At 44.1% G+C, this 14533-nt stretch overlaps 1 protein-coding gene across 1 annotated transcript in view; it reads right to left on the reverse strand.

Annotated features, from left to right (window-relative positions):
- LOC139310008 (zinc finger protein 585A-like) overlaps positions 1-2742 on the reverse strand; it is a 47857-nt gene extending 45115 nt beyond the window's left edge. The window contains exons 1-2 of the mRNA XM_070934185.1: positions 2050-2742; positions 753-879 (exon numbers count right to left, since the gene is read on the reverse strand). Coding sequence (XP_070790286.1) covers positions 753-879; positions 2050-2742 — 820 coding nt within the window. The remainder of the gene's footprint in view (positions 1-752; positions 880-2049) is intronic.
- Positions 2743-14533: the final 11791 nt, after the last annotated feature.

Consider the following 14533-nt stretch of genomic DNA (forward strand, 5'->3'; position numbering starts at 1 on the left):
CTGCAACCATCATAAATATGAGTCGGTTGTCAAGCGTCTGAATTTTGTAGTGGGACACTGTTTGTGGTTGTTAGTTGCAAAGTCGTGTCCGACCCATTGCGACCCCATGGACAACGTTCCTCCAGGCCTTCCTGTCCTCTACCATCCTCTGGAGTCCATTTAAGCTCATGCCTAGAAGGATGCTAGCTAAGGCATGTAGATATATAAACTTTGTTAACCTCTTTTGACAAGAAAGCTTATTAACATAAACATGTTGTCAGCACTTCAAGCTGCATTTACTCTAGTGCTGACATAGGAAGAAGAAGCGGAGGCATCTGGAAAGGGACGTTTGACTTTTCACCTACTTATTTTCCCTGGAGATAATATCCCCTAGGAGATGGGATGGGAGGGGGGAAATTCCTTTGAGTTGGAGCAGTAGATAGGGGTAGAGTGACTTGGAAGATGGCCAATGAGTGCAGGGGAGTGGGGAACAGAAAGGGAGGGTTTTGGGTCTGGAAGTCAGTGTCGGCTGCAATTGGAGTCGGATTCAGAATGTCGTGCTTAATAAATGGGAGTTTTACTTCAAAGACTTTGTTTGAAATGCAATTTATTTGAGACGACCTCGAAACCTGACACATGTGATGTATGAAGAAGGAGGATAGAATAGAATAGAATAGAATAGAATAGAATAGAATAGAATAGAATAGAATAGAATAGAATAGAATAGAATAGAATAGAATAGAATAGAATCATCAGGGTAGACTCTCACGTACCACAGTAACTTCTGCCTTCCATGCTGTGATCTTTCTCATCTTTGGTAAGTTGTGTCTGCCGCAAATCAAAGAGGACGCATCCGGCCTTGGGGACACTGCAAGATGTGTCTTCAAATGGACCCGGCACCTGAAATGGAGAAAGAAATCAAAGCAAAAAAGCAAAGAAAGAGCGCAGAGAAGAACAACAAAAATGATGAGGGGACTGGAGGCGAAAACATATGAAGAACGGTTGCAGGAATTGGATATGTCTAGTTTAATGGGGGAAAAAATGGGGGAGGGGGAAGTGCTCCAAGAAAAGGGGTCCAAAGATTGGGGGCAGAACATCCTCTCTGAGTCAACCTGATACTCCACTGCAGGGGTCTCCAACCTGGGCAACTTTAAGCCTGGCGGACTTCAACTCCCAGACTTCAACTGAGCGCAACATTTCTGTTATTAAGCAAGACAGTTGTCCTATTTTACGACCTTTCTCGCCACAGCGGTTAAGCAAATTCCTGCAGTTGTTAAATTAGTAAATCTGGATGTTAAGTAAATCTGGCTTGCCCGTTGACTCTGCTTGTCAGGAGGTCGCAAAAAAGGGATCATGTGACCCCAGGACACTTCGACCGTCATAAATGCGAGTCAGTTGCCAAGCATCTGAATTTTGATCATGTGACCATGGAGATGGTTGTGTGAAAAAAGACATGTCCCTTTTTGCCGTGGTAACTTTGAACGGTCACTAAACAAATGGCTATAAGTCGAGGACTACCTGTAAGACTTCAAACAATCAGAGAGACCAATATTTCTCATGCACGCGATAGAGTTTTAGAACAATAGAATAACAGAGTTGGAAGGGACCTTGGAGGTTTTCTAGTCCAACCCCCTGCTTAGGCAGGAATCTCTACACCACTTCAGACAAATGGTTGTCCAATCTCTTCTTAAAAACGTCCAGTGTTGGAGCATTCACAACTTCTGGTGGCAAGCTGTTCCACTGGTTAATTGTTCTCATCATCAGGAAATTTCTCCTTAGTTCTAAGTTGCTTCTCTCCTTGATTAGTTTCCACCCATTGCTTCTTGTCCTACCCTCAGGTGCTTTGGAGAATAGCTTGACTCCCTCTTTTTTTGTGGCAGCCCCCGAGATATTGGAACACTGCTATCATGTCTCCCCTAGTCCATCTTTTCATTAAACTAGACATACCCAGTTCCTGCAACCGTTCTTCATATGTTTTAGCCTCCACTTAATACATGAAAATGTAAATCTGAGGAGTGGATTGGGTTAAACTATAGAACCCCTTTTCTTTCTCTCCTCACAACCGCTCACCCTCACCTCGTCTTCGTGATTCGGGTCTTCCCTTTGGAGGAATTCCTCGGCGAAGCCCACCACTTGGGCACAAGTCTCCACCCCGCTTTCTTGGACCCAGCGCCGCATCCCTTGGGGCAGGATGGCCAGGAACTGCTCCAGGATCACCAGCTCCAAGATCTGCTCCTTGGTGTGCCTCTCCGGCTTCAGCCAGTGACGGCAGAGGTCTCGAAGCTGGATGCAAGCCTCCCGGGGCCCCTCGGCTTCCTTGTAGCAAAAGTGCCGAAAACGTTGGCGCTGCAACTCCTGGCAGCTGGCTTCCCCACACAAGATGGCCGCCTTCATTTTTCCATAATTCTCCTGGGGGCTGAGGTTGCCATTGGCCTTCTTGGCTTCTCTGGGGCCAGGCGGCTGTCTGCTTCCCCCCCAACAAGCCTCTTCTCCCCTCTTCAAGTCATCCCAAAAGACTTTGACGTCCCCCTCCCGCAGCACGGGGGGCTCCGACAGCTGTGGTTTGCTTTGGTTGGATAAAAGGGCCCGTTTCCTTTTTGGGGATCCCTGCCATTGCAGTACTGGAGCTTGGGATATCCCTTCCCCCGGCTCAGCCTTAATCTGTGTGTCCAAATGGTTGGAACTGGGATGCGTTTTTTGGCCTAGTCCCAATTTCTCCATCGGTTCTTCCTTGTCAAGTCCCTCTTTCAGCTTATCGGTCATTTTTGTTTCGGCTTTTTTGGCTCAAGGCTGATTTGGCTCTTCCTCTCCGTAGCAGCCAACATCACAAAAAACTTTCTCTCCAGCTTTTGGTCTTGCGATGGGTCATCTGAACAAGCTGATAGGTCAAGCCAATGAGTCTCCTACAGGTGATACCATGGGCTGAGGCTCTTTCCTGGAAAGAGACACAAAGTGCCGAGTTTAGTGTTGTTAGGATATGGTGTATGCCTAACAGATTGTCCAGGCAATATATGGACAATATATGTGTTCTATGACTTTAACATGAATATGTATTCTATGACTTTAAGAGGTACTGCTGAATCATTGTAATGCTGAGTCATTGTAATGCTGAGTCATTGTATCCTGATTGGATAAGCGGTGTTGTAACTTTTTTTTTTTTTAATTTGATTTATATGCCGCCCTTCTCCGGAGACTCAGGGCGGCTTACAGTGCGTTAAGCAAGAAGGGAGCTGAAATGTAGTCATTGATGATATGCTACCATCGTGTGTGGAGATGCTATCATCGTGGGTGGATATGCTACCATTGTGATCTGTTACCAGCGTGTATGTGCTGCTGTTTATTACCTACCGCTGTTTTGTATGGTAAGAAGACTTTTGTATCACTGGACTGATTTGACTGGCTAAGACTTGGATTGATTAAAGACTATTATCTTTAATCATAATTTATCCTAGGAAGGATAAAGTGTTTTTTAAATTGGGTTTTGAAAGGGGTTTTAAAATGATCTTAGTTGGATATTTTAAATTTGGACGAATGATTGAATTATTTTAATAAGCTTTTAATTTTTGTTGTACATTTTTTACCATGGCTGTTCACCGCCCTGAGTCCCTCGGGAGAAGGGCGGTATACAAATATAATAAACTAACTAACTAACTAACTATGAGATTGTTTTTCACTATAAAGTAAAAAACTTAGATAAACCAGTTTGTATGTATTTTATTCATTGCTCTCAGCACTGTTTCCCTGCGTTCTACGCTCTGCTGGTTGGTTAACACAACAATATCCTTAACTAGTGTGTTGCACAAACCCAACACATAGTGGGTAATTCAACAATCCATGATTAAACAACGATCACTTAGTACAGTGTGTGAAACCAGTTATCACAAGAAATGTGTTCTCTTAGCCCACATAATGTACCATTTTGCATGGCCAATCATATCCTTTCTACATGTTCCATGTAGAAAGAAGCAGTTTCAGACACTTGAAACTCTGTATAGCACCATAAAACGTTGACTGATTCCTAAAAGGATATTTGTCCCTGGGAATGTTGATGTATACACCCAATATACACTCAGTCTATATGGATTCTTGGTGACAAATGGTGGTTTGATGTAGAAGCTAAAAACACAACCATTGTCAGGCCTATTTGTTAAACTAGAGCAAAAAAAAAAAAAATCAACTCTATAGGACACTGATGGCGAACCATCACCAAGTGCCGAAAAGGGAGTGCGCGCGCATGCATCTGGGCCACAACCCGGAAGAGGAGCTGCCCAGGGCACATGGGCCCCCGAAAATGAGCTTCCAGTTTCAGCTACTGAACTTCCGGTTTCAGCCAGCTAATCTTCCGGGTTTCTGGCACGCATGCACACATGACGATCAACTGGCCAGCGTGCACACTCATGCAGGAAAATGGAAAACCAGCTAGAAGATCTTCTAGTTTCCAGTAATGTAGATAAAAGAAATAATGTGAATAAAAGAAAGGAATCATACAGAGTCAGATATATGGGCTCTGGGGGACCCTCTCTATTCACATTATTATAAGGGGAAGACGTGCTTAGATACATGAACTCTGAGAGAACCTCTCTATTCACATTATTATAAGAGAGGAAAGTGCTTGTTGGAAATTACATTAACAAACAGTTAAACCCCATTAAGTGGTAATATATCTTCTGAGACCTAGATGTCACGAAAGAACCACCATATGGAAAACATCTGAGTGACCTCACTATGAATGACACAAAGACCTATATGTTACAAAGAGTTACTTAATCCAATAAATTTACCCAAGGACAGCAGTAACTCTCCCATTAGCAACTCCGAGCACTTAGGAAAAGTTGTGTGGCTAAGAAACTAAGATTAATGGTTTAAGTAATTAGATTAATTTATTATCCAATGTATGTAACCATATAGGGAAAATCAGATGTATGATCTCATGTTAACCACATATGGAAAATGTATGATCTCACTGAATCCTTTGTCTTAGAAATGTATAAAACCAGTTGTATCAGGGTTCTTCCCTTGTTCAAAGCTTCAGGTACAAAACTGGCTCTGAACCTTGCGCAATAAAACTGTCTCTGGCTAACCCAGGAATGTTGTTTGGTCTTATCATTCCACAACACCAGCACTGCCGCATGCAAAAAGGCCAGCTGATCATCGTGCGCACATGTGCACCAGAAACCCGGAAGAAGAACGGGCGATGCCACACATGCCAGGTAACATGGCTCTGTGTGCCACTTTGGGCACGCGTGCCATAGGTTCGCCATCAATGTTATAGGTCCGTGATGGCGAACCTATGGCATGCGTGCCACAGGTGGCACACGGAGCCATATCGGTGGGCGTGCAAGCTCAGCTCCTTTTTCAGGTCTTCTGGGCCCACCAGAAGTCGGGAAACAGGCTGTTTCCGGCCTCTGGAGGGCCTCCGGGGGGTGGGGGAAGGCCCATTTTTGCCCTCTCCAGGCTCCTAGAAAGGCTCTGGAGCATTTGGAGAGCGAAAAACAGGCCTTCTGGTCCCACCGGAAGTCAGCAAATGGGCCGTTTCTGGCCTCTGGAGGGCCTCCGGGGTGGGTGGGGAAGGTCGTTTTCGCCCTCCTCAGGCTCCTAGAAAGCCCCTGGAGCCTGGGGAGGGCAAAAAAATGGGCCTATTGAGCCCACTGTGCCATCACGTGCCAAAAGTGGGGGGAGCCCAGGAGGGATGCGCATGTATGTGCGGGGGGATGGGGGGCATAGAATTATGGGTGTGGGCACACAGATGCGTGACTCCCTGAGCTCCCCCTGCTTTTGGCACGCGATGGCAAAAAGGTTAGCCATCACTGTTATAGGTAGTCCTTGAGTTACAAATGTAATGGAGGTTGCCCATCCCGGTCATTACTTGTAAATCAGATTGCCACATAACCCACCTGATTTTATGACCTTTTTTGGGCAGTTGTTAAGCAAACGCCCTGGGCATTAAGTGAAGCTGTGGTTTTGGTATGAGAGCTGTTTGGCTGAAAACGGGAAGTAAATCCCAGTTTTTGGTAAAACCATCGCAAAACGCCATCACATGCCACACAGGGGGCTATAAATGGCCATAAATGTGATCCAGTTGCTGATTGGCTAAAATGTGGTCATGTGACCACAATTTGAACTTCCAACTCCACTCATAAGTACCCCCAAGGAGGTCCATCATAACATTGAATGGTTACTAAGCAACCAGTCATAAAGGTTATACAGGTAGTTCTCAACTTACGACAGTTCGCTTAGTGACCATTCAAAGTTACAACGGCACTGAAAAAAGTGACTTATGATCATTTTTCACACTTATGACCGTTGCGGCATCCCATGGTCATGTGATATGCATTTGCATGCTTGACAACTGACCCACATTTATGACGGCTGCAGGTCCCAGGATCCCATGATCCGTTTTTGCAACCTTCTGACAAGAAAAGTCAATGGGAAAACCAAATTCACTTAACAACCATGTTATTAATTTAACAACTGCAGTGATTCACTCAATAAATGTGGCAAGAAAAGTCGTAAAATAGGGCAAAATTCCCTTAACAAATTTCTCAACAACATCAATTTTGGGCTCAGTTGTGGTTGTACGTTGAGGACTACCTGTATTGTTGTTGTGGACCTCAAAAATGTTTCAGCCCCTTTTATTGAGATTAGGCTTTCTGCATATCTCCATCAAGATCATCTTTCTTATTCAATAATAGACTAGAATAACAGAGTTGGAAGGGACCTTGGAGGTCTTCTAGTCCAACCCCCTGCTCAGGCAGGAAACTTGGCCTATGCCATTCAGATATTAAAACAACGATGGCTTTAATAGTAACCCAGAAACCCTATTCATATTATCCACAAAAAGCTACAGCTAGGGGGAAAAAAAGCATGACAACATTTTAAAATCACAACCTCTCCAACACAAACTACAAAACAACAATAACACTATGAGTATAAGTCAGTGGTGAAATCCAAATTTTTTTACTACTGGTTCTGTGGCTTGGTGGGCGTGGCAGGGGAAGGATACTGCAAAATCTCCATTCCAACCCTGCTCCAGGGGAAGGATACTATAAAATCCCCATTCCCTCCCCACTCCTGGGGGAAGGATATTGCAAAATCTCCATCCCCACCCCACTCTGGGGCCAGCCAGAGGTGGTATTTGCTGGTTCACCGAATTGCTCAAAATTTCCCGCTACCGTTTCTCCAGAACCTGTCAGAACCTGCTGGATTTCACCCCTGGTATAAGCATAATAGGAAAGTGGGCAGAATCAAGAAAAAGTTATTTCATATTATTAATTGTGAACTTCCAGGCAAAAGACTAAGTAAATCAGAATATACTTTCCCACTCCTTTGCAAGCAAACCATCAGCCCCCACCTTCCAGAGCTCAGCACCCTGCAAAGGATCCATACGACAAATCACATATGGTACATCACTTCTACACAACCACAACTCCCATTATCCCCAACCAGCACAACCATGCCAGCTAATGATGGGAGCTGTAATCCAGCTCTTCAGGATCAAGAGTGTAGCTTGGCTGGGCAAAAATGTCACATACCAGCTGCAGGCAAGCAAAGATTTATTGTTTTGGCAGAAGTTGGTCTCTTACCTTGCAAAACAACTCCTTGAACTTCTTCTAAGAACTTCTTCTAATGGAAATTTCTTCTAAGTCAAGCAGGAAAGAGTTGCCCAAACATGGTTTAGCTAGGATCTGTCTCAGAATGAAACCCGAGATGAAGTTAAGTCTAAAAAGGAAGGAAAAAGAGTCATTAAGAAAAGCTCAGGATAATATTCTGGGATTTCTCTTTGAACCCCTTTCTTTTTCCCAAGCAAAGAAATGCAGATTAAAAGCACTTTTCACAGATCAGCAGCCTTGGTGATGGATGATGTTCAAGCCGGGGAGAAGACAGGGCAAATTCAAATGCTAGATTTGTTTTCCATCCCTTTTTCTCTCCCTTCCACTTTTTATTGAAATTCTTAGTACATTTCCGGCAGTCTCTGGCAAACAAACTCTCTGTTCACTTAACTCTTTGGAGGCATTGTCCGAGGAGAGCCTTGTTCATATTTTAGAGCAGCTTTCCCACCTCTGGCCATGGTGGGATGGGTGGACTTCAACTCCCAGAATACCTCAGGCAGTGTGGCCCATTGCTAGGAATTCTGGGAATTTAAGTCCCCAAGTTGGGAATCACCGATGCACGGTAGCCAAAAATCAGGAGGCTGGGGGCAATCTTTCCTGGCATTTTGTACAAAAAAAAAAAAAAAGGAGAAGTGCACAATAGCTTAAGCCTTTTAGTAAAATTGTTATTCTGAAAAGAGGGCATTGTTCTCCACACATTACCAAAAAAAAAATGTTGAGACTTTGGGAAAAAGTGTAAAACAGAGCAATTAAGTTGATTAAAGGCCTGGAGATTAAATCATGAGGAACAGTCACAGGAATTGGATATGGCCAGTCTAGAGAAAAGAAGGACGAAGGGGAACATGATAGCAGTGTTGCGGTATTTGAGAGGTTGCCACAAAGAGGTTGCCTCAAGGTTGACTCAGCCTTCCATCCTTCCGAGGTAGGTAAAATGAGGACCTAGATTGTGAGGGCAATAAGCTGACTTTGTATAAAAAAGAACACCGCTGGGGGTGGGGGGGGCAAAAGACCTACTAAGCAGGTATATACAAAAGTATGAAGACTATTGCTTCACGCATTGTAAGCCACCCTGAGTCTCCGGAGAAGGGCGGCATATAAATCGAACCAATCAATCAATCAATCAATCAATCAATCAATCAATAAATAAATAAATAACGGGGGTCAAAATTGTCCAAAGTACCAGAGGGCAAGACAAGAAACAATGAGCAACCTGGAATTAAAGAGAAATATCCTAACAGTGAGGACAATTAAACAGTGGAACAGCTTGCCACCAGAAGTTGTGAGGGCTTCATCACTGGAGGTTTTTAAGAAGAAACTGGACAAGCATCTATCAGAAATGGTATAGACATCGGGCATCTCCTACTTGAGCAGGAGGCTGGACTAGAAAATTCAGATTTAAACCTTTATTGCAGGGATGAAATGCTCCCGGTTCAGACCGGTTTAGTCGAACCTGTGGTTCGGAGAACTGGTAGCGATGGCGGCGCGAGGCTCTACCCACCCGCCTGGTTGTCGTTACTTCCTGGTTTTACCCAGGAAATAACCTGTTTTTTACCCCCTGCGCATGCACAGGTTTTGCACATGCGCAGAGGGTCCATGTGCACATGTGATTTGCGTGTGCATGTGAGCAAAGGAAGTGCGTGTGCAACACGCTTGCACTTCGGAACTGGTTGGGAAGGTAAGTAGATTTCACCCCTGCTTTATTGTCAGAGTACAATGTGTATACAATGAGATTGTCTGAGCTTCCCTTCGTGCACCCCCCCCAACCCAATACAACTCACAGTGAAAGAGAGTAAAAGAAAAGAAAAATCCCTAACCCAGTGAATCCTACTAACAAACACACAATCCTACTGCACCGTGTGAATTTATTGCACATCGCGCCGGCCCCGCAAGTCAATCGTACTATGTTGTTGTAAAGTTATTTTCCATTCAGGAGCCTGACAGCCCATGGACTTCCGGGTGCGCTTCAAGGTGTTGGTGACCACCTTTAAAGCGCTCCATGGCTTAGGGCCGGGGTACTTACGGGACCGCCTTCTGCCACCAATTGCCTCCCACCGGCCAGTTCGCTCCCACAGAGAGGGCCTCCTCAGGGTGCCGTCGGCCAGACAATGTCGGCTGGCAACCCCCAGGGGGAGAGCCTTCTCTGTGGTGGCACCTACCCTCTGGAACAATCTACCCCCAGAGATACGAGTGATCCCAGACCTCCGGACTTTTTGTCGGGCCCTTAAAACCTACTTTTTTCAGTTAGCTGGGCTGTCCTGATTTTATGGTTGGTTTTAAAATTTGATATTGATTTTAACTGAAATGTTTTAAATTATGGGCCAAATTTTATTTAATTATTTTAAATCTATTTTAACTTTTTTTTTTTTTTTAATTTGATTTATATGCCGCCCTTCTCCGGAGACTCAGGGTGGCTTACAATGCGTTAAGCAATAGCCTTCATACTTTTGTATATTTATACAAAGTCAGCTTATTGCCCCCACTAACCTACCTTAGAAAGGATGGAAGGCTGAGTCAACCTTGAGCCTGGTAAGATTCGAACCTGCAGAAATTGCAGGCAGCTGTGTTAATAACAGGGTGCATTAAACCACTGTACTACCATTGTGTACGAATGTTTTATATTTGGCTGTTCACCGCCTTGAGTCCGGAAGGAGAAGGGCAGTATAGAAATCTGATAAATAAATAAATAAATAAATAAATAAATAAATAAATAAATAAATAAATAAATAAATAAATTAAAAACTGTTCTTCAGCCTATTTGTGCAGCTGCCCTAGGCTTCTATATCTCCTTCCTGATGGCAGGAGAATAAAGAAGCACTGACCAGGGTGTGAGAAGGCCTCCAAGGTACGTTCCAGCTCTATTCTGATTAATATCATAAATATTGTACTACTGACTATCTGCACCAGAAAGTCTCCCCACTCCTAAAATTGGTGTTTTTGTCAACTTTATATGATGGGTGGACTTCAACTCCCAGAATTCCCCAGCCAGCCAAGTCTCTATCAATCAATCATCGATCAATTGAGTTGGAAGGGTCCTTGGAGGTCTTCTAGTCCAGGGGTCTCCAAACTTGGCAACTTTAAGCAAAGCTGGCTGGGGAATTCTGGGAGTTGAAATTGCCAAGGTTGGAGACCCCTGTAATCTAGTCCAACATCCTGCTCAAGCAAGAGACCTATCCCATTTCAGACAGGGGGCTATTCCAGTCCCATCAGATCCCTTTGAAAGAGGTGGGGGTGGGTGGGTTGAAGGGATTATAGCAGAGGTCTTCACACTTGCCTACTTTAAGACTTGTGGACTTCAACTCCCAGAATTCTCCAGCCAGCTATGCTATGCTGGCTGGAGAATTCTGGGAGTTGAAATCCACAAGTCTTAAAGCTGCCAAGTTTGAAGACCTCTGCTAAAGGGTCTCCTGTTTAAGCAGAGGGTTGGACTAGAAGACCTCCAAGGTCCCTTAAGATCTGTTCTGATTGATTAATGGATTGACTGATTGACTGATTGAATGAATGAATGAATATGGCCGATAGGGTATACTTAGATTTCTGTACCGTATTTGATGAAGTTGGCCGTAACCATTTCCTTGATAAAATGGAACCGTTTTTTTATTTTATTTTTATATGCCGCCCTTCTCCGGAGACTCAGGGCAGCTTACAATGCGTTAAGCAATAGCCTTCATACTTTTGTATATTTTATACAAAGTCAGCTTATTTCCCCCACAAACCAGGTCCTCATTTTACCCACCTTAGAAAGGATTGAGGTAAATAGCAAATAAAGAATAATGTAGATAAAAGAAATAATGTGAATAAAATAGGAATCATACAGAGTCAGATATATGGGCTCTGGGGGACCCTCTCTATTCACATTATTATAAGGGGAAGACGTGCTTGGATACATGAACTCTGAGAGACCCTATCTATTCACATTATTATAAGAGAGGAAAGTGCTTGTTGGAAATTACATTAACAAACAGTTAAACCCCTTTAAGTGGTAATATATCTTCTGAGACCTAGATGTCACGGAAAGGACTGCCATATGGAAAAACATCTGAGTGACCTGACTGTGAATGACACAAAGACCTATATGTTACAAAGAGTTACTTAATCCAATGAATTTACCCAAGGATAGTAGTAACTCTCCCATTAGCAACTCAGAGCACTTAAGAAAAGTTGTGTGGCTAAGATAATTTTGTAAACTAAGATTAATGCTTTAAGTAATTAGATGAACTTATTATACAGTGTATGTAACCATAGAAGGAAAATCGGATGTATGATCTCATGATTAACCATATACGGAAAATGTATGATCTCACTGAATCCTTTGTCTTAGAAATGTATAAAAACCATTGTATCAGAGTTCTTTGGTTGTTCAAAGCTTCAGGTACAAATCTGGCTCTGAACCTTGCGCAATAAAGCTGTCTCTGACTGGCCTGGGAATGTTTTTTAGTCCTTCCATTCCACTACAGGATGGAAGGCTGAGTCGACCTTGAGCCTGGTGAGAATTGAACTCGCAATAATTGCAGGCAGCTGGATGTTAAATGCTGCCTTAGTAGGAGGCATTAGCCTCCTACGCCACTCAGGCTCCTGAGAGTGAATCGAACTGCCAGAGGCATTTGCAGCTAGTTAAGCAACCACATCCATTGTGTGGTTCTTCATAATGCCAAGACACCTATGTCAACATAGATATGGAGTACAGGTAGTCCTTGACTTACGACCGCAATTGCTAAGCAAGGCAATTGTTGTGAGTTTTGCCGTGTTTTACGCCCTATTTTTGACACAATTGTTAAGTGAATCTTGTAATCTAGTCCAACCTCCTGCTCAAACAGGAGACCCTATCCCATTTCAGTCGGGGCTGTTCCAGTCCCGTGAGATCCCTTTAAAAGAGGTTGGGGGCGGAAGGTTTTTTTTAAAAAAAAAAAAGTTTATTTTTTAAACAAAACATAAAAACATCCATCATCCATTCCAATTACAAGTAGTGTGTCGGTCGGTTATAAATCTTTTGTGCTTCCTCTCATATTCATCATTACAAATCCTCTAATTTCTTGTATTATCAATCTAACATCTAATATCTTCTCATTTATCATTCATTTAACAATCGCATTTTCATCCCATGGAAATCATTTCCACAAATTGTATTATAACATCTATTTCATATTATTTCATTTCCATGTCTTATTATCTAGCCATTGATAAAATAAATCCCCTATCTTATAGTATTGTTTATCTCCCTGTTGTCTTAATTTCAAATGTCAATTTGCTCCTTTCAGCACATTCCATAATTTTCCTAATAACTTCATCTTGTTTTGGGTATTTCCTCATTTTTCCAATTTTTAGCAAACACAATTTTAGCTGTTCTCTTAATTTCAAATGTCATTTTGCTCCTTTCAGCACATTCCATAATTTTCCTAATAACTTCATCTTGTTTTGGGTATTTCCTCATTTTTCCAATTTTTAGCAAACACAATTTTAGCTGTTCTCTTAATTCCAAATGTCAGTTTGCTCCTTTCAGCACATTCCATAATTTTCCTAATAACTTCATCTTGTTTTGGGTATTTCCTCATTTTCCCAATTTTTAGCAAACACAATTCCAGCCGCTGTCCATACATTCACAATCGGGTAACTCAATTCTCTGTTATATGTTTCTGGTAAGATCCCTAATAAAAAAATCTCTGGTTTGAAATCAATGTGCTTGGGGGAGGAGGTTTGAAATGGTTGTTGTTGTTGTTGTTGTTGTTGTTATTGTTGTTGTTGTTATTATTGTTATGTCCTTATAAGGACATCCGCCCTGATTGGCTGCCAGCCATCGGGCGGGAGATTTGAATCCCTGTCTAGGGGCGGTGCGTCTGCCGGGAGCGAATAGAAGGAGAGCTCCGGCAGCATGCCAGCAGTCTTCTTTTACTTGTTACATTGTAAATAAAGCTGTTACATGTATCGAGCTGGTCACGTCTTCTGTTCCTGCGCCTGATCTAACACTGGCGACGAAGGACTAGAGAAGAGAACCTGAGAAAGACTCAAGGCACGATCGCCCACAGAGCTGAAGTCACTACACCACAGCGACTTCCAGAATGGCTACCCCGCAAGCCCCGATGACCGCGCTGAACCCATTCGACCCATCCCGGGAGAAGTGGAGGTCATACATGGTCCGATTCCGGCAATTCCTGCGAGGTAATGGATACCAGAACCTCGACGATGAGAGGAAAAGAGCCCTCTTCCTGGCTCATTGCGGATCGGACGTCCTAGAGATGGCGATCGACCTCGTGGCACCCAGGGACATTGAGGAGATGTCCTGGAACGACCTGCAGGAAGTCCTACAGGAGCACTATGCACCGACAGGCACCCCCATCGCAAACAGGTTCACCTTCCAGCAAAGAAATCAGCGGGAAGGTGAATCCATCAAGGAATTCGTGGCAGCGCTTCGCCAGATCGCTGCCAACTGCGAGTTCGACAACGTTGATAACGCAATCCGAGACCGCGTTGTATTTGGGATGCGAGATGTGGGGCTGCAGAAGAAGTTCCTCAGCCGGAAGAGGATTCCGCTCAAAGACGTCCTCGACGAAGCAACAGCGGCTGAAACATCTGAGCAAGCAGCCGCCGCGATGGTAAAGGCAAGAGGGATCCATAAGATCCACAAGTCGGGCCTGACCTCATCAGACGAGGCAACCACTCAATCCGAGTCGGATGAGGAAATGGCCGTCCACAAGGTCTCCCGCCCCCCCAGGCGGGAAAACCCACAGCAGGGCGACCGGGGAGAACGATGCGGCAGCTGCAGAGGTGACCACCCCAGGGCGACCTGCAGATGGAGGGACGCGACCTGCCGCCGATGCCTGAAGAGGGGGCACATCGCAGAGGCCTGCAGAGCCACCGACCCAGCCCCGGAACCGCCCAGACCACGATTCCGGGAGAATCGCAAAGACAACCAGAGGACATCCAAACGGTCCTCAAACCAGTCCCGGCGC

The sequence above is a fragment of the Pituophis catenifer genome, unplaced genomic scaffold (genome assembly GCF_029215685.1).
Source record: "Pituophis catenifer annectens isolate HBS135680 unplaced genomic scaffold, rPitCat1.0.hap2 SCAF_2, whole genome shotgun sequence".
Taxonomy (NCBI): Eukaryota; Metazoa; Chordata; class Lepidosauria; order Squamata; family Colubridae; genus Pituophis; species Pituophis catenifer.